Source organism: Pteropus medius, unplaced genomic scaffold (genome assembly GCF_902729225.1).
Source record: "Pteropus medius unplaced genomic scaffold, Ma_sr-lr_union100, whole genome shotgun sequence".
NCBI classification, from domain to species: Eukaryota; Metazoa; Chordata; class Mammalia; order Chiroptera; family Pteropodidae; genus Pteropus; species Pteropus medius.
The window spans coordinates 576897-600979 of record NW_024347852.1 but is presented as its reverse complement, the minus strand read 5'-3'; the positions used below and the strand labels follow the sequence as shown (position 1 = coordinate 600979).

At 51.9% G+C, this 24083-nt stretch overlaps 3 protein-coding genes, 1 long non-coding RNA gene and 1 other non-coding gene across 14 annotated transcripts in view; 4 read left to right on the top strand and 1 right to left on the bottom strand.

Moving 5' to 3' along the window:
- The window catches only part of CPT1C (carnitine palmitoyltransferase 1C), a 15489-nt gene extending 14371 nt beyond the window's left edge, over positions 1–1118 (top strand). For all 4 annotated transcript variants that reach the window (XM_039878630.1, XM_039878629.1, XM_039878627.1 and 1 more), the window contains 3 exons: positions 160–273; positions 412–504; positions 803–1118. In XM_039878630.1, the coding sequence (XP_039734564.1) occupies positions 160–273; positions 412–504; positions 803–985 (390 nt within the window). In that variant the 3' untranslated portion in view covers positions 986–1118. The remainder of the gene's footprint in view (positions 1–159; positions 274–411; positions 505–802) is intronic.
- Positions 1119–1709: 591 nt separating this feature from the next.
- Positions 1710–13115, top strand: LOC120615534 (uncharacterized). The gene is made up of 7 exons (XR_005656303.1): positions 1710–3285; positions 4502–4564; positions 5486–5539; positions 9015–9440; positions 9634–9839; positions 10067–11694; positions 12328–13115. It is a non-coding gene; the product is annotated as an uncharacterized LOC120615534 (long non-coding RNA).
- On the bottom strand, positions 6682–18960 carry TSKS (testis specific serine kinase substrate). Of its 7 annotated transcripts, XM_039878637.1 has the most exons (11): positions 18791–18960; positions 18240–18465; positions 11775–11870; positions 11475–11558; positions 11089–11172; positions 10259–10545; positions 9631–9825; positions 9048–9221; positions 8280–8415; positions 7147–7271; positions 6841–7016 (listed from the first exon to the last, which is right to left on the bottom strand). In XM_039878637.1, exons 1-11 carry the CDS (start codon positions 18958–18960, stop codon positions 6860–6862), a joined length of 1734 nt encoding a protein of 577 aa, XP_039734571.1. In that variant the 3' UTR covers positions 6841–6859. The 7 variants fall into 7 exon arrangements, with proteins under 7 accessions (XP_039734565.1, XP_039734566.1, XP_039734569.1 ...); XM_039878631.1 differs by lacking the exon at positions 18791–18960 and having other exon boundaries at positions 6682–7016; positions 7115–7314; positions 18240–18591; XM_039878632.1 differs by lacking the exon at positions 18791–18960 and having other exon boundaries at positions 6682–7016; positions 7115–7314; positions 10259–10437; positions 18240–18591.
- Positions 18961–20240: 1280 nt separating this feature from the next.
- On the top strand, positions 20241–20359 carry LOC120615580 (5S ribosomal RNA). The gene has a single exon (XR_005656311.1). It is a non-coding gene; the product is annotated as a 5S ribosomal RNA (ribosomal RNA).
- Positions 20360–23767: 3408 nt separating this feature from the next.
- AP2A1 (adaptor related protein complex 2 subunit alpha 1) overlaps positions 23768–24083 on the top strand; it is a 26698-nt gene continuing 26382 nt past the window's right edge. The window contains exon 1 of the mRNA XM_039878715.1: positions 23768–24038. Within this exon, the coding sequence (XP_039734649.1) occupies positions 23912–24038 (127 nt within the window). The 5' untranslated portion in view covers positions 23768–23911. The remainder of the gene's footprint in view (positions 24039–24083) is intronic.

Here is a 24083-nt window from a genome sequence, read left to right as displayed (position 1 = left end):
GAGCGGCGATGAAGCCAGATTTAGGGAAAATGGGCAGCCAGGGAAGGAAGTCAGAAAGGGCCGGGGTTGCGTGGGGGTAGAGTTGAGCCAAGGGGGCGCGGACCTGCGAGTCTGTTTGTCTTTACTGCACAAGTGAACCGACCGTCTCCTGTCCCTCAGGTGCACTCGGAGCAGTGGCAGCTGGCCACCAGCCAGATCCCTGTTCAGCAGATCCACCTGTTTGACGTCCACAATTACCCCGACTATGTCTCCTCTGGTGGTGGATTCGGGCCTGTGAGTGGGACTCGGCCGGACCCCAGATCCCTGGACCATGGGCCCTGAGGGAGGAAGGGATTGGGTCTGCACTCCTGCGTGGTGGAGGGAGGAGAGGACCTGAGGCTCTTTCGTTCCCCTCACTCTGTCCCTTTCCAGGTTGACGACCATGGTTATGGCGTTTCTTACATCTTCATGGGGGATGACACGATCACCTTCCACATCTCCAGCAAAAAATCAAGCACAAAAACGGTGAGACAGACGTGAACACACGCCCCGCCCCCTCCTTCCTCAGGCCCCAAGAGTCTGAATCCCCAGCACCCTCTAGCTCCCCCCTCTCCTACAACCTGAGTCCAGACTCCCAGCCCCTCTACCCCACAGTCCCAGAGTCCTGGTCCCCAGCCCCCTCCTACCCCACAGTCCCAGAGTCCTGGTCCCCAGCCCCCTCCTCCCTCCAACCCAGGAGTCAGGGACCCCTGCCCTCTTGTTTCTCAGCCTGCAGAAACCTCTCTCTTCGCGTCCCCTGGACGTGACCCGTTTCTCCTTCCAGGATTCCCACCGGCTGGGGCAGCACATCGAGGATGCTCTGTTGGACATGGCCTCTCTGTTCCAGGAGGGGAAGCGTCTTAAACGAGGGTGCAGAGGGCTGGGGGAGGACTCGGGGTACAGGTGCGGATCTCCCCCTTGCCACTCTAGGGGCTCCAAGGCGCCCACGACAACTACCAACTTTTGACCCCTTCCAGTGGGGAGCTGGTCTCCCCAGGAACTTGCAGGAGGGTCTCTACAGCTGGGCTGGTGCAGGGCAGAGGCAGCCCATTGGGGTTTGGAAATCCCACATCTGGTCCAATAAAGATGTGTGAGCTGGGCGTGTGGCATCACTGTGCTCTTGGGCGGGGCAGGGGTGGGGGTGGAGGTGAGGATCAGGGTGGAGGAAGAGGAAAGGTCCCATCCATCCCCAGGCCCAACCGTGAATTCCCAGCTACGGTCACAACTTCAGCGACGACCCCGAACACCTGCCCAGTTTACTGTATTTCCACCTCCAGTCACATGAAACCCCACCATCCAAGGCCAATCCCAGTCAACCCCACGAGCTCTCATTAGCCCAGTTCTTGCAGCCCCAGCACCAACTGCCCACCCTCTGGAGGACACATGTCTTACCAGTACCTCCACTGCACTTGCCACTTCTTATTCGTCACCCGATTAACGTGATATGATTGACAGAGTCAACTAACGTGCTGTTTTGAGGAATATTTGAGCCAGTACTGTGAGCCACGTATGAAATTAAAAATTGTGAACATCCCGTGAACCTGGATCGGAAGACTTAATATCGTTAAGATGGCGATACTGTCAAAAATGTTCTACAGACTCAATGCAGCCGCTATGAAAATCCCAGTGACGTGTTTTGCAGAAATAGAAAAATCCAATGTATTTTGAAGAGCCAAAACCATCTTGAAAAAAAGGAGATCTCACACTTCTTGACTTCAAAACTTATTATAAAATTAATGCAAGCAAAATAGCGTGCTACTGGCATAAAGACAGACAAATGGACCAATAGAACAGAAATGAGAGCCCAGAAATAAACCCTCATGTATGTGGTCAGATGAATTTTGACAAGGGTGCTGAGACCATTCAGTGAGGGAGAGGATAGTCTTTTTAACAAATGGTCCTGGGAAAACAGGATACCTACATGCAAAATAACAGAGTTGGACCTTACCCTGTCCCCATACAAAAATCAACTCGAAAGGAATCAAAGACCTACATGGAAGAGTTAAAACTTTAAATTCGTAAGATAGGGGAAAAGCTCCACGACACTGGATTTGGCAATGATTTCATGGATACAACAGCAAAAGCACAGGCAACAAAAGAACAAATATTTAAATTGGACTACATCAAAGTTAAAAACTGTGTATCAAAGGACACAATCACCAGAGTGAAAAGAAAACCCACAGGATCGGAGGAAACATTTGCAAATCATTTATCTGATAAGGAGTTAATATTCAGAACTCTTACAACTTAGCGACAACAACAAAATTCAAAGAACTCCATTCAAAAATGGGCCAAGAACTTGAATAGACATTTCCCCAGAAAAGATATACAAATGGCCAATAAGCACATGAAAAGATGTTCCTGGTGGTTGCCAGGAGCCGGGAGGAGGGAGGAATGGGGAATGAGGAGATTTTGTTTAATGAGTACAGTTTCTGTTTGGGATGATGGAAAGTTCTAGAAATAGTGGTGATGGTTACACAACAGCGTGAGTGTAATTAATGCCACAGAATTGTACACCTGCAATCCCCAAAATAATATTTTGAATAATTTCACTATTCCTGGTTGCTTTATGATGACATATATAATATTTGTCAAATATTATTATATATGCAGTTTTAATGTTTACCATCTTTTTAATCATTCGGGACCACACCAATTAGTGTTACCTTATATTTTAATATAGTAGTTTTAAACCCATCTTATTTTCTATAGACACACACAAAAAATCTTTGCTTTTCTCTATTTCTTCAGAAGATCTTTAGAATAATTAAATTAAATCCTTTAAAAATAATTTCATTGGGATTTTGATTGAATTTGCATTAAAACTACGATGTAATTCGGATAGACCTATCGTCAGCACAGCATTCAGACTAGTTATTCAGAAAAATAATTAGCATTTCACGTATTCGAATTCTTTTAAAAATATATGTGGGCCTTAGGGGTATGGAATTGGATTGCTCATCGTCGCTGGTTCTTGGCACGCTCTATTGTTAAATGTGCCAGTCATTAAGCTATTATCTCCTGGTTTCAAACCGGCTCCCCCACACCTGGCTTTATGAGGATGTGAGATTGGGGTTCTGAAAACCACACTTCCGCTCCCCCACCGGCTGTGCTCCACACCGCCACTAGGGGGCAGCAGAGGGACTGCAGAATTCTGGAGGAAACAAAAGGGACTCGCTTTTTCCCCGTTTGCTCCTTGCTTGTTTCCGGTCAGTTTCTGGCTCCCGGCAGCTTCAGCCGACGCAGCTTCTTTCCCCATAGCAACTGGTAAGTCTAGTTTGCAGTTTTTCCGAGTCTTGCGCACCCTCAGAGATGCCAGCACCCTTTCACCAGCATGCTTTGCAGTGCCAGGCGGTCCTCTGAGCCCAGGCACACCTGGGCCGTCTGAGCAGTGTCCCCTCCTCATTGTCTGAGTTCTGCCTCCAGCGGGCCGTTTATCCAGGCGTTTCGTTCCAGTAATTCTAAACTTCATTCTTTGTTTTACCTGCCCCAGGGGCGGTAGCTGCTTCCTGTAGTGATTCCCACTACGATACCTGAGGCTTCTCTTTCTGCCTTCTCTGTTAGCTAGTAACCAACCCTTTATACCTAAGCACAGCAGCTCCCCCTTATCTGCGCGGGATAAATTCCAAGACCCCTCGTGAATGCCTCAGACCACGGGTAGTACCTGACTCTGTATATACTATATTTTTTCCTATACATTCATATCTGTGATAACGTTTAATTTATAAATTAGGCACAGTAAAAGATTAACTAATACTAAAAATAGAACAAATATAACAATATACTGCAACAAAAGGAATGTGAACAGCTTTGGGGCCATTATTAAGTAAAATAAGGTTACTTGAACACAAGCAGTCGCATCACAGTCGATCTGATAATCTGAAGATGAATTTTCATTCGAAAAGCTAACCTTATAGTCAGCTTTGTTCTGCTTCTGTAGCTATGCTTGCCGCACAGGCCAAAGGGCAGGGTGACCTCAAAATCAACTAAAGACTCTTCCTTCCTGTTGCTTGTTTCGTCTTCATAACAGATGTATTGCCTAAGTTCCTGTTTGAAAAATCTCATACTCTGTAACTGCCTGTAACCCCATAGCAACTCCCATGCTCTGTAACCACCTGAGGGCAAATTAGCCAAGTGGCGCATGCCAACTGGCCGACTGTAATGGCGCGGATAAGCCCTATAAAAGTAAAGTTGCCCCCGAGCTCGAGGCCCAGATCTTCAGAGCACTAGCTCTTCTGGGCGTAATAAACCTGAGTTCTCCAACTCTCCAAGTGCTGCTTGGTTTCTCACTGGTCTGATTCTTGCAACATTTCCGCAACATTTCTGGAGGTCTCAGTGAGATTCCAACCATGCGGCCCTTTGAGCCGCCGGACGGGTGGCTTGGCCAGGCCGGGCTGGAGGGGCCCAGAGATGAACGGGGAGGCATGCCACCTGAAAATATTCCGGGTTCTCTTTCCGACTGACACTCTGACTCTCTGGACAGCTGAGCCCCAACCGGACTCAAAGGAGGGACAGACTAACTCGTCAGGAATGGCCACAGGATAAGGTAAGGCCCCAGGGCCCAGCACCCCAGTCAGGTCCCGTTTCCAGACAGAAGAGGAGCTTGATCACCTTCTAAAGTCTTCGGTTAGAAGACACAGGTCAGGGTCTTCCCAACAGGGGAAGACAAAGGTCAGGGCCTTCCAAAAAGGAGGGAGGTGGCCATGGTTCCATAGCGTAGCGGTTAGCATGTCTGCTTTACACGCAGAAGGTTCTGGGTTCGTGCCCCAGTGGAGCCACGGTCTATGGCCATGTCACCTTGAACAAGCCCGATGTCTGATATCGGAACCTAAGCAGGGTCGGGCCTGGTTAGTACGTGGATGGGGGACCACCTAGGAAGAGTAGATGCTGTAGGCATAAATAATAATAATAAATAATTAAAAAGGGGGGGCAATGTTTTAACCTCTGAGGTGTGAATTTGTGAGTGAATGAGCATCCTGGCCGATTTGACTCGGTCAGGTATGGATTTGTGGCTCCACGGCTGGGCACCCATAAGGTCCCCTAAAAGCTACAGAGTTTGAGTGGACTCTTCTGCAATTCATTGGTGCACGGCATATGGTCCAGGGTGGCAGTGGACCGGTGTCCGATCATAAGTCACAAAGCTGAGTCCGCTATGGCCAGGTGTCACCTAAGCTCCTTTGGGACGCGGCCAGATCATAAGTCACAAAGCTGAGTCCGCTATGGCCAGGCGTCACCTAAGCTCCTTTGGGACGAGGAGCACCTGAGTGGTCTCCTCTCTGCAGGAGGCACCCACCGCCCTTGTCTGTCTTTGCGTTGCTGACACAGGGCGGCATACACAGGGAGGGAGGACAATTAATTGCTGATTCGGCTTAAGAATTGTCTATCTCCAAGTGGCCCTTTTTGACATAGGCGCCCTCTGTCAAATTATTTACTTGAAATTTTAAGGTCCATTTTCCCCCTCCATTAGGAGCTCCCTGAGGCATTATGAGTGGAGGTTCCTCTAAGCCAAATGTCTTAAACGGTATGTTGAAAAATTTTAAGAAAGGTTTCTGGGGGATTATGGGGTCAAGTTGACCCCAGGAAAATTTCGTACTCTTTGTGAGCTTGAGTGGTCTGCCTTAGGGGTAGGAGGGCCTTCGGAAGGGACCTTGGACCTCCCCACTGTGAGAACTATGTACCAGGTAGTGACAGGGTCCCCTAGACATCCAGCCCAGTTTCCATACATAGACTCATAGTTGCAAATCCTACTGTAGTGCCTACTTGATCCCGGTTCTGCACAAATAGGCAGAGACAGAGTAAGGTACTTGTGGCCCGATGACTCGGGGAAAGGACAAAGAAGAGCCAGCAAGAGCCATCCACCAAGGGGACCTGGAGGAAGAGCCTCTTTTCCCACCACCGTACATCCCAGCAGCTCCGCCAGTGCCCACACAGCCACATGACCCCCAATTACTGGACAGCCCTCTGCCATCGATGCCTTCGCCGCCCCAGCAGCCTGCGGCCCTCTAGATGCCCCTCCGAGAGACGCGAGGCCCTCTTGAGATTAGTGAAGACAGCACACTCCAGCCGGGCTGCCCCGTCATCTTCCGCTGCCAGCCATTCAGCACCGCTGACCTCGTCAGCTGGAAGCAGCACACCCTGCCCTATTCAGAGAAGCCCCAGGCGATGAGTGACCTGCTCGAGTCCATCTTAAACTCATCGGCCTACCCGGGATGACTTAGTGACTCAATTCTAAGGAATACAAAAAGAAGAAGTGACAATATACAACTTGAGAGACTAGGTCATCAAAGGCCCTATTCTCTCTCAGGCTGCTTGCTCTGGGGACAGTTAGCTGCCATGAAAAGCCAAGGCCTCCAGCCAACAGACAGCACGCAACTGAAGCCTCTAAGCGAGAGCCACGTGAGTGGGCCATCCTGGAAGCACAGCCTCTGGCCCCGGTCACGCCTTCAGATGAGCGCAGCCCAGCTGACGTCTTGACCGCAAACTCACGAGGCCCCTGAACCAGAACCATCCAGCTAAGCTACTCCCAGATTCCTGGTCTTCAGAAATTGTGAGATGATGTATATTTCTTGTTTTAAGCGACTACATTTTGGGGCAATTTTTTTTATAGTGCAATAGACAATTTATCTAGTAAAAAACCACCCTAAAAAAATGTTGGCTGACGAGCCCAAACTGCATCACAGAACCTTAGTTCTATCCCTATTTCATTTCCAAAGAGCTGGACCATCAGCAGCAACCCTGGAACCCGGATAGCGTGCTGGCTGGGGACTGAGTCACATCCAGTTTGCTAGCCATCTTTTGATATCATCAAGGAGACAGGATTCATGCCAGCATGAGGGGCCATTTATTGTTCAGGGGTTGGGCCCCCACGTTTTGGGGGAGTTCCCCCACCGCTTCCTCCCCCCATTGTCCCCGTGGACCCCTCAAGTGGCAGGTTGCTGAGCTGATCGTGGAGGGAGCACATCTTCAAGTGTAGATAATCCAGAGTGGCCACCTTCTCCCTGTAAAGACGGAGCGTGGGGAGTGGGTGCTGGTGGCCCCGATGTCACAGAGCTGGAGTGGGGGAGGGGTGGCTCAGGCCCAGTGCCAAAGGCCTCACCCTCCTCCCATGCCCTCAGCCTCCGTCCTCACTCCGGCTTCATTTTGTCCGTCAGCAGCAGGTTCTTGGCCCGCAGGGCTTCGTCTTGGGCCAGCCGAAGGGTGGAGCTCAGGGCCTCTGCCCTGACGTGTTTGGCCAAGGCCTGGCGCTCCAGCTCCTGGGGAGAGGAGTGTGGGCGCGGCTGGGCTTGCCTGACTGGGCTGGGGGTGGAGGGGGAGCTGGATCGCGGAGGGCAAGGGGCAGGGTCCCATGGGACCCGAGTTCCTCCCCCAGGTTATCCCATCGTGCCTCCAGCCTGACACTGACCCCACCATCCCACGACGCACTGGCCATCTATGTCCCAGCAAGCACTAAATCAGCGTCTGTCATATTGTGCCCAAATGCCCGTGAACCATCATGCATTGAATATGTGTCTGGGCCCCGGTATCTCATCATGTGACCTTACACATCCCATCATTCACAAGGCCTCACCTCTCCTTATCGGTAGACCAGCACCTGCCACCATAGTAGTTCTTAGTGCTTTGGCTCCCTATATCCCAGAATGCACCAGGCCCAACGTCCTATCATGTCTTAGTCCCATAGTTCTGCCACATCAGTGTCCCATACTGCCTGACTTGTCTGTCTCACACACCTCAACTTACATCCCATCACACCTTAGGCCAGTATCCCATAATACATTAGGTCTCTACGTTTCAGAATTCACACAGGCCTCAAGTTCCGTCAGCTCTTGGGCTTCAGTCTAGGGTGCAGTACCCCATAGAGAGGTGGGGTTCCATCTCCCGTGATGCACTAGCTTGCTGTGATCTATGTGCACTGGGTCCTGTCTGACCCCAGTGATGCTATATAATGTGTGGCCTCTTGAGGTCTACTGAAAATCAGGCTTTTAGTCCATGAAGCTGTAGACTGGTGTCTGTCTCCTGTGTCTCACAATGCACCAGATGCAATGTCCCATCATGCTTTGGGCCCAAGTCCATCACCCAAGGTCGACCTATGACTCACCTACCACCCACCTGCTCACCTGTTTCCCACCCCAATGCATTAGAGCCCAGCGCTCCACCGCTCCACCCTTCCCATCCTGCCACACCCAGCTGTACCTTGCGCCTGGAGCTCCCCTCCCCCTGCCCTGACAGAAAAATGGGGCATGGTGGCCCATGATCCCTGGTACCAGAATCTTCTTGTGTAGCCTCTGGCAGCTGGGGCAGGCGGGAGCCAGGCCCCTCTGCTTCACTTCGTCCACCAGCGGGGTCAGCGCTCGTTCCAGCAGCTGCTGCAGGGACTCTGTGGACAACTGCTGCCCCTGGCTGGAGGAAAGGTAGTCACCAGGTGAAGGAGGCCTCGTACCAACTCCATTCCCAGGATGCCCCATGCCTGCCTGCCCGCCCAGCCTCCACCCAGGTCCTGATTCCACTGGGGCCAACCTACAGTGCATAAGATATCTTTTGGTTGCCACCGTGCCACTCCCGAAGGGCACCAGATGGCTCTCAGTTTACCCAAAACTCACGTTTCCCACAGTGCACTAGTTAAGCCTGATCCCACGTTGCACTGGAAGTCCTCCCCCTGCCTAATGTGGACCCAGCGTGCTATCCGTCGGCTCTCCAATACATCAAGGTCTCGCCTTCACTTTCCCCACAATGCACGGAGAAACGCAGTCTCCCACCAAGCACCACATCCCAACCTTCCCACAATGCACTAGAAATCCCGGAGGCTCGAAATGTATCGAGTCTTTCTTGTGTTCCACAAGACACTGAATCCGCCTTGCGGGAGGAAAGAAATGTGGCTCCCATAATGCACCAGGACTGGCCGGTCCTGCCATGCATGCATGCATGGCATGCCGAGTCTCCCACCATGAACCCCGCTCCGTTCTTGCAAATTGCTCATTTCCCTCAATGTTTTGATCCAGAATACACCTGCGGGCCAGGCCTGGGCCCCTTACCTGGCACAGCGGGCACAGGAACCTTGGGGGACCCGGTCCAGGTTCATGGAGAAGTCAGACCCTCTTCGAGAGCTCTGAAATTGCCGCCCCAGTTCCTCTAGAATCGGTTTCACCGGGCCCAGCCCCTCCATTTCGCTCCTCAGTGAAGCCACAGACACAGCTGACCGCTCCACCCTGAGGCGGGAGAGTAACCAGTGCTGTGAGGTCGCCTCTCCAGGGCTGTGCCCACGATTAGCACCTTCGGTCTCCAGCTCGTCTGCATACTCTACCACGCTCTGTCCCTTTCCGCTCTGATTGGCTGCTCCTTTTGTGTTTTAAGGGCTGGTATGGCCCTCCTTGGTCTCTGATTGGCTTTCGCTATTCCTACTGGGCTCCTCCCTTTGTCCTTTTAAGGTATAGAACAGCTCTTCTCTAATTGGCTCTGCCTCCCTCAATTAGGCATGACACGTCCCTCCCTACTCTCTAATTGGGGCTCGCACCTGTCACTCTCTGCTCGCGATCGCTCGGCCCCGGCTGATTGGCCCACCCCTTTCTCGCGATGCCCCGCCCCCTCACGGCCCCACCCCCGCGCCTTGGCCCTTACAAGGTGCACAGTTCGTCTGCCCGGCCTCGCAGCTCCTGCAGGCCCCGCGCCGTCTGCGCCTGCTCGCGCTGCGCCCGCTCCCACTGGCCCAGGAAGCCGTCTAGCCTGCCGCCCAGGCCCCCCAGCAGCCGCAGGGCCTCCTGGACCGCCCCCTCCTCCTGATGCCACCGGGCTGTCAGCGATGACACCTCCCTCCTAGAGGGGCAGAGGTAAGGAAGCGGTCAAGGCCCCACCCCACCAAGACCTCGTCCCACTTCGTGGCTCATGACCCACCCAGTCCCCAAGTTCTGGTGTCCTGTTTAGTTTTTGGAATCCTCCCATATCCTCTATCCGCTTATTAGATATGGCCCTTCCCTGGTCCTGTCCCCCAGCTCCACATCGGCTCCCCGAGACTGCCTCCTCAAAGCACCCTCACCCCGATCCCTTGCCTTTGCAGCCTCCAAGGATCCCCCTCTAAAAAAGAGCCCACCTGCCTCAGTTTCTCCAGACTTCCCTTCCGCCAGCCTTGTACTCAAAAACTCAGTTCTTCGGAGTCCTGTCCTGCCAGGTCGCCACCCCCAGAGCACACTCTACTCTCTAGGACCTGTCCCCTAAGATCTTCCAGGCTTCACCCCCGGATCCCGCTCACCTCAGCTCCTCAAGGCCGGCGGAGACCTTCTGCAACTCCTGCTCGCTCACGATGGGGCTCTCCCCTGATCGGGGCCCCATTCCCCAGCCGCCTATGGCCAGGCCTCGTGGTCGCGGGGGCTCGTCGGGGCTCCCAGGAGGGCCGGAGCAGCCTGGGGGCTGGGCAGCCGGGAAGAGGCCCTGCCGGGAGAGACCGGCCTCAAGCTTCTGCTCCAGCTCGTGCAGCTCGGCCTCTTGCCTCCGAGGCGTCTCGTCCTGCAGCTGCTGCTGGAGGTAGCGCAGCTTCTCCTGGGACACGGAAGGAGGGCAGCGTCACTGCGGCCAGCCCCTCACCTCCCATGCCCACCTTTATCCTCAAATCCAGCCAATGAATCTCCCAGATTGGAAAGTAAATGAACATGGGGCTGGGGTATTGAGAAGTCCAATGGAAGTAAATGGACTCCTACTTGCTGTTCCTGGGGACGTTCGTCCCGTTTGAAGCCGAGCTGGAGTCCAACTCACTTTAACCTCCTGCTGGCTGCCTCTCTGTCTCTGTCCAGCCCTCCACCCCAGTCTGATCCTTCAGAGTATCAAAGGAAGAACGACTGAGGCTTTTCCCACGTTTCACTGGGAAATAAGTGGGCGGGATGGGCGTTCCCACTCAAGGTCCGACACAGGTCTCTCTCTCGCACCTGACTATGTCTGTGCACCGAGAAGTGTGACCGTGAACACACAGGGGCGGTGTGAGGGTGGCAGCGGCAGGGCGCGAAGTCGCACCTGGAGTCTACCTCAAGAACCTCAAGCCCCCGATCCCCTCACCAAACCCTGGGACCCCCGCCCGCACCCCCATACCTCCAGCAGGGCCGAGTTCTGCTTCAGGACATTGGTTTTTATCTCAGCATCTTCCACCGACCGGGTCACCTTCCGGCAGTTCTCCTGGGTCAGGACACCAGGGCGGGGGCCCTGCCTTCCCATTCCAGTCCCGCCTCCCAGCCCTTCCCCCGTTTCCACACGGGCTCTGACGCCGCATGGAGACACGCCGGCTTCTCCCCCAGCGTTTGCCCTCCGCTTCGTGGTCTGCCCATGGGACCCGGGCGGGGTCCCTTGGTGAAAGGGATGGCTTCCCCCTTCAACCTCTCCGTGCTACGTTTCCACTTCCTCCCACCTCCCGCTCCGTGCCCCCCTCTTCCTACGTCCACTCCCTTGGCCCAGCCCACTCCGGCCCCTCAACGGCTCACCTTGAGCTGGCTACAGTACCCTTCCAGTTCTTCCGCCTCCTGCCTCCTCCTCTCCAGATTCTCGCTCAGCACAGAACACTCACTCTGGAACATGGAAGAGACGAGGGGTTAGCCGGGGCCTCAGGGGGACACCCCATGGGGAGGAGAGGCTGGACCTGGGAAGTTTGCTTTTCCTTCTCAGCCTCTACCTCCCCAGCTGGGCTATGGGAGCGATGATGTGGTGAGTTGGAGGCGGGCTCTAAGAGGGCAGGGTAGCCATGGAGGAAGGGAGGTGTTGGAGGGGGCGGGGAGTTCTCACACCTGCAGCGTCTGCACGTGCTGATTCACCCGGGTGGTCTTTTCCTTCAGGCTGGTGATAGAGTCTTTGGCGCGGACCAGTCCACTGTTGACCCCACTCTGGGGAAGGATGGGAGACAGGGAGGTCATGGGTGTGTGGGCGCAAACCCCAACCCCAAGGAAAACTCTAGACCTGAGCGGGGGGCGCCTCGCTTCACACCTTGATCCTGTCCTGGGGTGGCACTTTGGGCCAGGGCCGCACCTCTCTGATCCCTGCACCATAAAACCAGGGGTGGATGTGATTTCTGCTTGGCAGATGGGAAGAAAAATAAGTTGGACCAGGAGGGAGTCGGGGACGGGGGGAGCACTCAGACATGGCGGTGGGGCGGGAAGGGCACGTGGATAGAGAAACAGGCTCAACCAAACAGTCCACAGACATAAATAAGATAGATTTAAAACACATGCACTGTCTTTCCAGGCACTGGAGAATTCTAAAGATCAGCCACTTTTCAGACACAAGCATTCACTGTGCACCAGGCCAAGCTCTTACATCCATTTTCTCTTTTATTCCTCTCAGCCATACCTCCGAGGCGATTCGGCCCATTCCGCAAGGGAGGCGAATGAAGCTCAGAAAGTCTCTTGTACTCCCAGGTACACAGTACCCGAGGTGGCCTTGTCAGAATTTAAACCCAGAGTCTTTGATTTAAACCAGGGCACCATGTGGCCTCTGATCATCGCTACCTATTATCATTATAAAATCCTTTGTGATTCCTGCCAGGACCGGCTCAGGAGCGATGCATGTGGCAGGATCCGCTCTCAGCTCTTGCACATTTATAGAAGATGTAGCCTAGCACGTGACATCCCAGCCAAAGGCCACATTTCACAGGCTCCCTTGCAGCCAGGTGTGACCATGGGGCTGTTCTGGCCACTGGAATGTGAGTGAGAATAATGTAGACAGTTTCCAAGGCATACTTTTTATAAAGGAAAAGAAGGAAAACGTCTCCACTTCTTTCTCCCTACTGGCTGGAATGCAAAGTCGATGGCTAAAGCCATGGCAGCCATCTCGGACCATGAGACGAAAGATAGAACAAGACAGAAGAAGCCTGAATCCCAACTCTGCGGAGCCTCCATACGCAATTCCAACCACTTACGAAGACTTTTATACACAGAGGGAACATTTTTCCATCTTGTTTAAGCCATGCTGTTTTGTATTTTTTTTTTGTCACAGCAGCCAAACTTGTGACTTCATAGCTGAGTCACCAGGACACAGGAGCCTGTGACCTGCTGCATTGAAAAGAGCAGAGACCTGCTCTACTTGTTGAGGCTTTTTATGTGAGAAATAAACCATCCTGCTTAAACTGGTTATTTTGGTTTCTTTCAGTTCTGGAACTAATACACGAAGAGCAAAGAGAACGAGTTTCTTCTATTCTGGTACGGGACAACATCCTATTTCTTGCGTAATTGCTTTGGAGAACAAGTGTGATTAAAAACATCGCGTTAAGGTGACATCAGCAAAGTGGCGGAATCGGGAACCCCCCGAATCCCACACTTCCCTAAAAACAAGGAAGAAACCTGGCAAAAGCAGTTAAGAGTCAAGCCACTGAGAAGATATAACAATTATAAATATATATGCACCTAACATAACTTCAAAACACACGAAGCAAGAACTGACCTAATTGAAGAGAGAAATTGGCAATTCCATAGTAATCATTGGATATGTCAATACTTCGCTTTCGATGATGGATAGAACAACTAGAGAGAAGATCAAGGAGGTAGAAAATGTGAACACTGTGATCCAACGAGACCTAAGACATCTGTAGAACACTCCACGTAACAAGGGCAGAATACATATTCTTCTCAGGTGCATATGAAATGTTCTTAAAACGAGTCTCCATACATTTAAAAGGATTAAGGTGATACAAAGTATGTTTTCCGATCTTGATGACCTCAGTAGAATTAACTTAGAAATCAATAGGAAAAAAAAAAAATTAGGGAAATTCACAAATAGATGGAAATTAAACGACACACTCAACCAACCAATGGGTAGAAAAAGAAATCATAATGGAAATTAAAAAAATACTTTGGGATGCAGGAAAATGAAAACACAACATACCCAAACCTATGGGATACAGGGAAAGCAATACTTTGGGGGAAATTTAGTGCCCTAAACACCCTACATCGAAAAAGAACTCAGAATTAATAACCTAAACTTCCACCTTAAGAAACTAGTAAAAGAATAGCATACTAAACCCAGAGCTAGTAGAAGGAAGGAAATGGTAAAGATTGGAATGGTAAAACATGAAATAGAGGCTAGAAAAATAGTAGATACAATCAACAAAACGAGAAGTGTTTTTTTTGAAAAGGTCATCAAAATCGAAAAATCTTTAGCTAGACTGACCACAAAAATGAGAGAGAAAACTTAAATTAGTAAAATCAGGAAGAGGGGACTTTACTACCAAGCTTACAGAAAGAGGATGTTAAGGGAATGCTATGAACTGCTGTATGCCAACACGTTCGATAACCTAGATGAAATGGAAAACTTCTTAGGAAAACTCAAACTACCAAAACTGATTCGAAAACTAGGGCATCTGAATAGATCCATAACAAGTAAAGAGACTGAGTCAGTAATTAAAAAAAAAAAATCTTCGAACAAAGGAAAGCCCAGTATCAGAATGCTTCACTGGTTAATTATATCGATCATTTAAAAAAGAATCGCTATGAATCTAACTCAAAATTTCCCAAAAAATAGAAGAGTAAGGGACAGTTCCTAACTTGTTCCACGAAGCCAGTATCACTCTGATACCAAAACCAAAGACATCACAAGAAAATAAAACTACAGACCAATATCCCTTCTGAAGACAGTCACAAAACCTTTGACAAAATCCTAACAAAACAAATCTAGCAGCATATAAAAAAGGATTATATACCATAACCAAGTAGGATTTATCCCCGAATGCAAGATTGGTTCGACCTACAAATTAATGTAGTAAATCGTATAATGGAATAAAAGGAAAAAAAATGATCACGTCAATTGAGAAAAAGCATTTAACAAAATCCAACACCCTTTTATGATAACACTTTCAACAAACTAGAAATAGGAGGGAACTTCCTCATCCCAATGACAGATATCTACAAAACACTCCACAAAACCACGGTGGTTTCAAACATGCCCATAAGTTTGTAGATGCTCCTTTAAGACATGAACCTTATTCCCCTCACTTGCCTGTTGGCTGTGTACTTAGTGGTACATAGCTAGTAACTAAAATAAAGCAGAAGTGATGGTATGTGACTTAAGAGACTAGTTCATAAAAGGAACTATGGCTTCTTGATGTCTCTCTCTCACTCTATGGAATGATAGCCGTCATGTCTTAAGCAGTCACTGAGGTGACCAGAGACTGAGGCCTCCAACCGAGATCCATGTGAGTGTGCCATCTTGGAATGACGACCCCCAGCCCCCGTCAAGCCGTCAGAAGACTGCAGCCCTTGCCCAAATCAGGAGGAATCCCAAGCCAGAACCAGCCAGCTGAGCCACTCCAGGCTTGTGGTTGGACGTTTTGGGAAAATTTGTTTCGCAGCGATAGCTAACCGATACACAAATTGATCTTTTAAAACTGAAGACCCTGAAGGTCTTGGGTTTCCTATGGGTAGCTGTCCTGGGAAACTAGGAAGCAAGTCCTGGGGTCAGCTCAGTTCTCCGACTTACTACCTGTGGGACCTCAGGGAGGGGACTTCACCTCCTTCTGTCTGTTTCCCTACCTGTAAAATGCAGGTGGGAGTATAGTTACCTGCGCGGGGCTGCTATTGGAAGGAACACAGGCTGGACCAGAAAGTCCCCTGGTCCATATTTCTTTGAAATAAGGGCAGCCGGGTTCCCTGGAGGTGAGTTTTAGCTTCACTGAGCACTCAAGAGGGGAGTGGCGAAGGCAAAGCCTGTCATCCTGGCCTGAGAAGTGAATAGCGTGACGGGGGGGCCAGAGACCTGGGACAAAGTCCTCCTTGGCCACCCACATCCTTCCAATTTGGTAGTCCAATTTCCCGCTCCAAGCCCACCTTGGTTTCCTTTCTCATAAAATGCGAATGTTGATACTTGGCTCGGAGGGCAGTAGGAACGGTCAAGAGGTAGTCAGTAAGCCGAGCCCAGGGATTAGTGTCGGCATTCTTGACAAATAAGGACAATGGGTTGGGATCTACCAGGAAGGGACTTAGAACCAAAACCTCTCAGCAGCCTCGATGATAAGTCTGTGGACAACAATCTCCCACTGTGTCTGTCCAATCCGGAATTTGCCACTCTCTCTAGCAGGATCTCTATGCCCCGTGGTTCTCTAACCTCTTTGTCCAGTTGTCTGTCTCGCCTCTCTCTACAGCTCTCCCTCCTGATGTAGCTGAGTGCCAGGAGGTGTTCTTACTGCCCACCTCCCCATTGACCCCCAGCCGTTGGCCGTCATTACTTCTCCCGTTTCACAGAGAAGGAACCAGAGGCCCCGTAGGGACTGATGCACCCCGCCCGCCCCAGAGCGAGCTGGCGGCTGCATCAGGCCTTGATCCTGGCGGTCCAGGGCTCTTTTTCAGGCATCACGATCCACTGGGGGACATGACTCAGACGCAGCTCGTGGGAGGCAGACCTCTGCAAGCGCCGCCTGAGTAATGTTCACAGGGGGAGGGAAGAAGCTGTTCTGGTTGGGGGAGGGGTCGTCTCCGGGCCATCTTTCTCGCTGAGATCTGCCTGTCCCGTTCCCTTCTCTCCATCTGGTTCTCCTACCCTGGACCCTTGCCCAGCCTCCTCTTGAGCCTCCAGTCTCTACCCTTCCAATGTCTCCTACCCAGGAGTCTTTGCGGGGGAGAAGGGACTTTTGCTTTAATGTCAGTCCCGCTAGGCTTCCGGTGCTGGCCCCGCTTCTTACAAGCCGCAGAGGTCACGCTGTCCCTCTAGACCTCAGTTATGTTCCTTTTCATCATTAAATTGGTAGCGACGCCGCTTCCCTTACAGAACTTCTGAAAGAGGAAGACGAGGTCCCCGCCCTAGGAACGTGGCACAGAGCCTGGCACATGGTAGGCGCTCCGTGGATGGGAATGGGGCCAATAGCCCAAGTCGCTCCTCTCTCTCCCCGGCCCATGGACTCTTGACGGCCCCACGGGGACACCGAGAGTCCCTGTGTGTCTCGGCCTGTGTGGCCTGTGCCCTGCCCCTCTCTAGCCTCGTCTGTCTCATGTCCCACACCCGGCCACGGGGAGCAACCTGTAATTATCTCCCTTCCCTGGATTCTTCTCATCTGCCCCCGTCCCTTTGCACATGTCATTCCAGCTGGCTGCAATGCCCTTCCCTGCCTTCCTCCTGGGGAACGCCTTCCTTGTCTTTGGGTTTGCCTTTTCTGCAAAGTCTTCCTTGACCATGGCCGGCTGGGCCTCCGCAGTGATTCACCCAAGACGATGCAGAGAGAGCCCCCCTGCCCTCGCCGTCCCCCGCCGACTCCTAAGCCCGGCTATCCTGCCTACAAGCTGTGTGACCTTGGGGGATGCTCTGAAACCTTTTCGGACCTCAGTATCTTCATCTGTGGAATGGGGGTGACTCATAATAACAAGCAACACTTTCTCCGGACGTCTAGCTGGCTTTCGTGCTAAACGTTTCACACGAATGAACTGCACTTGTCACGGCAACCTCGTGACGTGAGTACGGTTATACCCAGGGCTCTGTCTTGGGGACTGCTGGATTTCCTGCTCCTAGACCAGTGCCTGGCACATCGTAGGCATTTAAGGAACACAAATGAGGAAGTTGAGGTTCCCGGGACACAGAAAGTGCTCGGGAGACACTAGTGCGTCTTATTAGCATCATTATGACTGCGGTTGTTGTTAGTGTAGTTCACGATGTCCACATGCAGCCCGGATCGGGGCCTGGCTGGGGAGAAGCCTGGCAGGGGACGGGGTTGACAGTTAAAGGACCAAGCTATAGTCCTCTGTGCTTCAGTCAGGAATTCTCTAAGTTCCCCTAGATCTTGCTCTCCTCCCATCATTGCCCCAGATTCTTAGGTGTGCCCCTCGGCGAACTCCTACGCAGCCGTCAAAGCCCAGTTCCCACATGGCCTCCTCCAGAAAGCCTTCCCTGATACCCACCCCACCCCCCCGCAGCCTGATTTGAGGGCCTTTTTTCTGTGATCACTGGTGTTATCTCTATTACGGATTTTATCGCCCCAATCTATGCCTGTTGTCCCCACCAGACCGAGAGCTTCCCCAGGGCTTGGACCTGGCCTGACTCCTCTCTGTGACCCCAGCCTCACGCAGGACATTGGGGAGTGACTGAATGAACTAAAGACCAGCTCCCTGGCAGCAGGCATCACTCAGCAAGGATGGACAGATTCATGGCTGGCCGTTACAGGAGGAGGAGGCAGTTCCTCTTGGCTCTGAAGAGTGACAGAACCAAGAAGAACCCCCTACCCCCCAGTATTTGCCTACCCCCAGGATCAGGACCATCTTCCCCGGCCAGGGGCCCCTCACCAGTATTTCCGTGATGTCTGGGTCATCCGGAGCCCAGGGTGGAGTGGGGGACGCAGGGGGAACAGGCAGTGCCAGTGGGCCTCTGTCATCCGTGGTGGAGTCTGTCCCCGAGGAGTCGGTGGGCTCCATGGCAGCCAGGTTGAGCAGGGACACATTGGTGCAAGCCGAGGACCGCTTGAGATTCAGGCACCAGTGCATTGGCTCATGGGACATGCGAGGCTCCACCCTGGGGAGGAGAGCCGGGCAGGAGGGTCAGTCAACATGTGGCCTCGGTGGGGTGCGGCCCTCCCGCCTCCGCCCCCAGCTCTCCCTGACTCCAACCTGACCTCTCTCTTCTTCCCTTTAACGCCCCTCCTCCCTCTGTCTCCGCTCTCTCCTTCCTCTCTACCTCTCGCTTTCTTTATTCCTCCTTCCCCAGGCCCTCTGGCCTCCTCTTCCTCCTCCTCCTCTCCTCCCCTTCCCCTTCCTCCAGCACCCACGGTGGGACTCGCACGCTGTCGGACGCAGTGCTGGGCGCTAGGACCGTTCCCGACAGGGTGCGACAAACCCACCCGTGGAACGACACAGCCTTCTTTTTCTTCGCGATCCCCTTGACTGGGCTGGTCACCCCCCCAGGAACCTCGGGGACCAGCTGGGAGCGGCTCTCGATCCCCGCAGGGGGGTCCCCAGCCTCATGGATCTCTTTGGACTGCCAGATCGTCTTCACCACCACGCTCGCCATGGCGTGTGGGGGCCCTGCTCCCAGGCGCTCCTTCCTCTGAGACTCCTCTGACCACTGACCCTCAAAGTCTCTGACCCTACAAGCCTGCCTCATAAAGGACCTAACCACTGGGCCTCATTAAGGGGGGGAACGGGGGCAGAGGGAGGTGCCGGCTCAGCTGTTCCCCCGGGGGGCTTAGCGAACCCTTCTTGTCCAGGATTCTGTTTCTACCCCGATGTGTCCCTCTGCTTCATTCTAGTCCAGAACTTACAATGGGCAGGCCCATTGGTTCTGGAGTTATTAATTCTCAGTTCTGGGGAGGAGCCCAACTTCCCTCTCCCTGATACTAACAGGGGTGTCACCCAGCCCCCCACATTCATACTTGATTCTTCATGCGTGCCCCGGACTCGAACTTGGCACTTTCCCGGGATCTGGGAGATGGTGGCGAATGAGGGTGGAGCCCCGGCCCTGAAGGATCTTACATTCTGTGGGGGGCTGGGAGGGGGCCGGCAGGCAATAGGCAGAAACACACAAAAAATACCAGATGTCGGTAAGTGGTATAAAGAGAATCAGAACCAGGTGTGAGCATTTGTCAAAGCTCATCGATTTACACTAATCCCCGGTGCACAAATTTGTGTTTGAATTTCGCCTATGAATAAAGAATCGAAATAAACATGGAACTATATAGTCAGTGCTAGGCATGAAGGATTGGAATTTGGTATTCGTTTCCTGGAGCTGCCGTAACAAAGTACCACAGACTGAGGGGCTTGAATCACAGAAGTCCCAGATGAAGCTGTTGGCAGGGCTGGTTCCCTCTGAGGCTGTGAGGGACAATCTGTCGCTGGCCTCTCTCCTTGCTTCTGGTAGCCCCAGGAATTCTTTACCTTATAGATGGCCATCTTCCCCGTGGGTCTTCATATTGTTTCCATCCCTGTCTACTGCTGTGTCTGAGTGTCCCCTTTTTTAGGACACAGTCATATTGGCTCAGGGTTCACCCAAATGACTTCGCCTGAACTTGATCATCCGCAAAGACCCTATTCATAATGAAATTTTGGGCGAGAAACTGGGCGATGGGGATGAAATGGTATGATGAGGGGGCTTGCTTTAAAATAATCCAGCAGAGGTGGGGAAGAGAAATGGAGAGGGTCGTGGATGAAATAATAAAGGTCCGTGTTGGTCCTTGTTGGAGCTGGGAATACGGGGTGCGTTATACCCTCTGCTTTGGGGTATATATGAAAATGTCTATAATGAAATGTTTAATATTTTATTTGCGTTCTTTCTCTTTTATTAAATTTATTCCAGTCTACGGCCATGCCACCCTGAACGAGCCCGATCTCTTCTGATCTCGGAAGCTAAGCAGGGTCGGGCCTGGGTAGTACTTGGATGGGAGACCACCTAGGAAGACCAGGTGCTGTAGGCGTTTTTTAAAAAAAATTATTCCGGTAACGTTGGTTGATGACGATATATAACATCTAGGTGTAGAACATTATAATTCAACATCCGTATACTCTATTTTGAGCTCATCACCTCAAGTCTAGTTTCTTTCCGTTACCGTATATTATATATTTTTAAAAACTACTCGATAACGTGTTTGAGAACGAACCTTAAGTTCCTAACTCCTGATTTCAGAAGTTCTCTCGGAAGCAGCGCCATTGAGCTGAGATCTGAGGGAGGAGGGGCAGCCACGGGGAAAGCTGGGGTGGGGGTGTAGGCATGTATCTGGAGAGTAAGAATGGCCAAGAGGAAGCCAGCGTGACTGGGGTCTTTAATCTGGGGAAGGACACGGCTGACCGATGTCATAAAAAGCACGTGGGTTCGTGTAGGGAATAGACCATGGGTGGCTAAGATGGGAGCAGGGAGGGCAGCAAGGGATGTCGCGGCAGGTTCCAGGCAAGAGATGACAGTTAAGGATGGCCTGCACGGGTGAGGCAGGGGCGATGGAAGGAGGAGGCTGGCTGTGGGATGTGCTGTGGCCTTGGTTCGAGATCAGGGACAGGAGGCACTCTAGGATGAGTGCTTGGGTGATTGATGGAGGGCCTTTTTGCCAAAATTGGAAGACTGGGGGTGAGTCCAGTATTTCTGGAGAAAGTCAAGAGTTGATTTGCTCAGGTCAGAGTCTTAGAAGCTATTGATGGTTCAGTCCATGAGCTCCTCAAGGTGCTTCTGGGGTTCTCTCTTAATGCTCTGCCTTAAAACCTAAAAGGACTTGCTCGAACCTCATCTAGACCCCCAAACGTGGACTTGTTTGTGGCCTGGCCTTAAAATTTAGCAATGGGTCAGCCCCTGAGCCTCTGAGCCCAAGAATGGTCTTGCTCAAATCTGGTCCTATAATTCTATGCCGACCGATATCACAGCCACTACCAATGGCTTGTGACTACTAAGCACTTGCTATGTGGTGAGTCTCAACTAAGACGTGCTATAAAAACAAACGAACACACAAAAATGGGATTTCAAAGACTTAGAAAAATGAGAATGCCAAAAACGTTGAACTGATAATATTTGGGTATATCGGGTCAGATAAAATACATTATTAAAATTAATTTCACTTTTCCGTTTTATTATTTTTTTAACGTAGCCGGAGTAAATAGAAAATTATACCTGTGGCACCCACGGTATACTTACTTATATGGCCCCCATGTAGGATCTACTAGTCCCAGATTTTCCAGAAGTTTGTCTTTCTTCCCTAATAACTCCTCATTAGACCCTGGTGACTTTGCTTTAGGTCTTGTCTTAAAAATTAAGTTTTGGCTAATTCATGGGCTCTGGAAGGAGTTGGGAGAAGATGGAGTTCCACCGTCTACCCACACCAAGAACTCAGAATTAACTCCATCTGATCTCAGGTGGGGCTCTGTGAAGGGTCGGAAGCGGTGGGGGAGACCGAGGTGGAGAGTTGAGGCCTGGAAGAGGGGTGGCTTTTCCCCCATTTGGTAGTGACAGATTTTTGTTCTTGGGACTCTGGATGTCTCTCTTAACAACCCTCAAAAAACAGACCAGTTAGAACCCCCACTACTATATATATACATATATATACGTGTGTATATATATAGACATATATATATATATATATATATATATATGTCTATGTATATACACACGTATATACACACGTATATACATAGATATATATATACACACACATAGATATATATATACATAGATATATATATATATATACACACGTATATATATGTATATATGTATACATATACACATATTTTTTAATGGCATTATCCTCAGGGAGAAAGTGCATCCTCTCACGTAACAAACAGACTTGTCCTCGGATCCCTATCTTCCATAAATAGGACTGTTTCCAACTCCTGGGCCTAATAATTTGTGTGTTGTTTTTAATGGGCCCGTTCTCTGTTCTTTACGGGCAGATAGCACCCTCCAACCCTTATTAGTAATGGACTCTCTTGGTCACTAAAAGAGCTAGGTGATGGCTGTCCTCCTAGAAGTCAGAATGGACTTTCCCAAGCCCCATTCCTGGAAACCCAAATGGACAAATCCATTGAATGAGGGGAGGGGGGCGCTTCTCTGACCGCGCCCCCCGCCCAGGACTCAGAGTGGACGTTCCCTGGAGCCAGGACACTCCCCCAAGGCTTATTCCAAGTATCCTGGGCTTCTGAGATTAGAAAAGGGTGGTGGGTGGGATTTAGCTCCTCGGTGACAGACATGGACTCTTCCAGTACCCTTTGCCCCAAATTTCTCAATAGCCCGGGACGCTGGAGTTCAGGAGGTTTTGCCAGTCAACTAAAGCGGGTTTCTGTGACGCTGAAGGGTGGTGCTTAGGCTAGTTTCACGTGTTCCTTTCTTTCAACGATTCTTGCTCAGGAATGCCAAATCTACTGGAGGAAAGAGTCAGAATTTTGACTTGGTATCTGTATGATGGCGTTATCATTGCAAAAAAAACCCAAAAACAAAAACAAAAATTGTGTCTTGAAAAGCGGTTAAGAGCCAAAAATATAATTTAAATCCCAGCTGTGACACTACCTAGCTGTGCGACCTTGGGCAAGTCATTCAACCGCTCTGGACCTCAGTTTTAACCTCTGCTTAATGGGTCTAGACTTGATTTACAGTTTCCTGTGCCCTGGGATTCTTGGTCTCCCGACAAGTTAGGTCTCGACTTCCTGGCCGCTCGATAAGGGAGACGAGCGGGCAGGGAGGTCTTTTGCAAGATTTTAGGAGCCGGAGGTGGAGAGGGTGCGAAGAAAGGGGAACAGAAGGACGCTTGCGCAGTAAACAACTCACGCTTTCTTGCCCCTCCCATGCCCTTCTCTGCAGCAGGGAATTGCAGGCGACGCTCCACCTATCCCGGCCCAGCTGAGTGACGCCCTCCCTTCCCCATCCTTCTCCACCTTTCATCGCCCTCCTCCCGCCCACACAACCGCCCCTTTGGGGGCGGGAGTAGGACCGTCCCGGCGAATCGGCGACGCCTCAGGGGGCGATCTACACGTTCATTGGTGTCAGTCAACACAAGCCCCGCCTCCTCAAGCACGATTCCCCCGCCTGCCTTCACGTCAATCCCTCCGGGGCAGGAGAGTGTCTGAAGCCAATCACTACCGCACCCGGCCGTGCGGGGGGCGGTCCAACAGTACGTACCCAAGCTCCGCCCACCTCTCAAGCAACGCCTTCTCCCCTCTCCCGAACGGAAATAGCGGGTCGCTGGACCAATCGTAGCGGCGTGCCTTTGTCCTGCGGCCAATGAGGGAGGGCGCGGGGGAGAGCCCGAGTCTGAGCGGCAGCAACTAGAGCCAATGGGCGGCGGAGAGCTCAGGCGGCGGCGGGGAGGGGCGGGGCCGGGGGCGGAGCTGCGGCCTGCTAGCCCGCCCGCCTGCCCGCCAGCCCGCCCTCCCCCCGCGGCCGGCTGGGCTCCTCCGCGTTGCCTGGGGTCCTTCCCTCCCGGCCCCCGCCTGCCAGCCCCCGCTGCGCTGCGCCCTGCCCGGCCGGGCCTGGAGCCGACACCACCGCCATCATGCCGGCCGTGTCCAAGGGCGATGGGATGCGGGGGCTCGCCGTGTTCATCTCCGACATCCGGAACTGTGAGAGCGCGGCCGGGGGACACCGGAGCGGGGCGGGGGTGGGGAGCGTGGAATTGAGGGGTTCGAGGGTTACGGAGGGCCCCGGGGATAGGAGGCCATTGCGGT

Bases quoted from the DNA above. Each gene is read 5' to 3' on its own strand.
- TSKS (XM_039878637.1), bottom strand. From the start codon at position 18,960: ATGGCGAGCGTGGTGGTGAAGACGATCTGGCAGTCCAAAGAGATCCAT. The intron at 11,871-18,239 runs GTGAGGGGCCCC...ATCCTTCCCCAG, and splicing joins CAGACATCACGGAAATACTG to AGTGGGGTCAACAGTGGACT. The intron at 11,173-11,474 runs GTGAGCCGTTGA...GTCCTGACCCAG, and splicing joins GGTACTGTAGCCAGCTCAAG to GAGAACTGCCGGAAGGTGAC.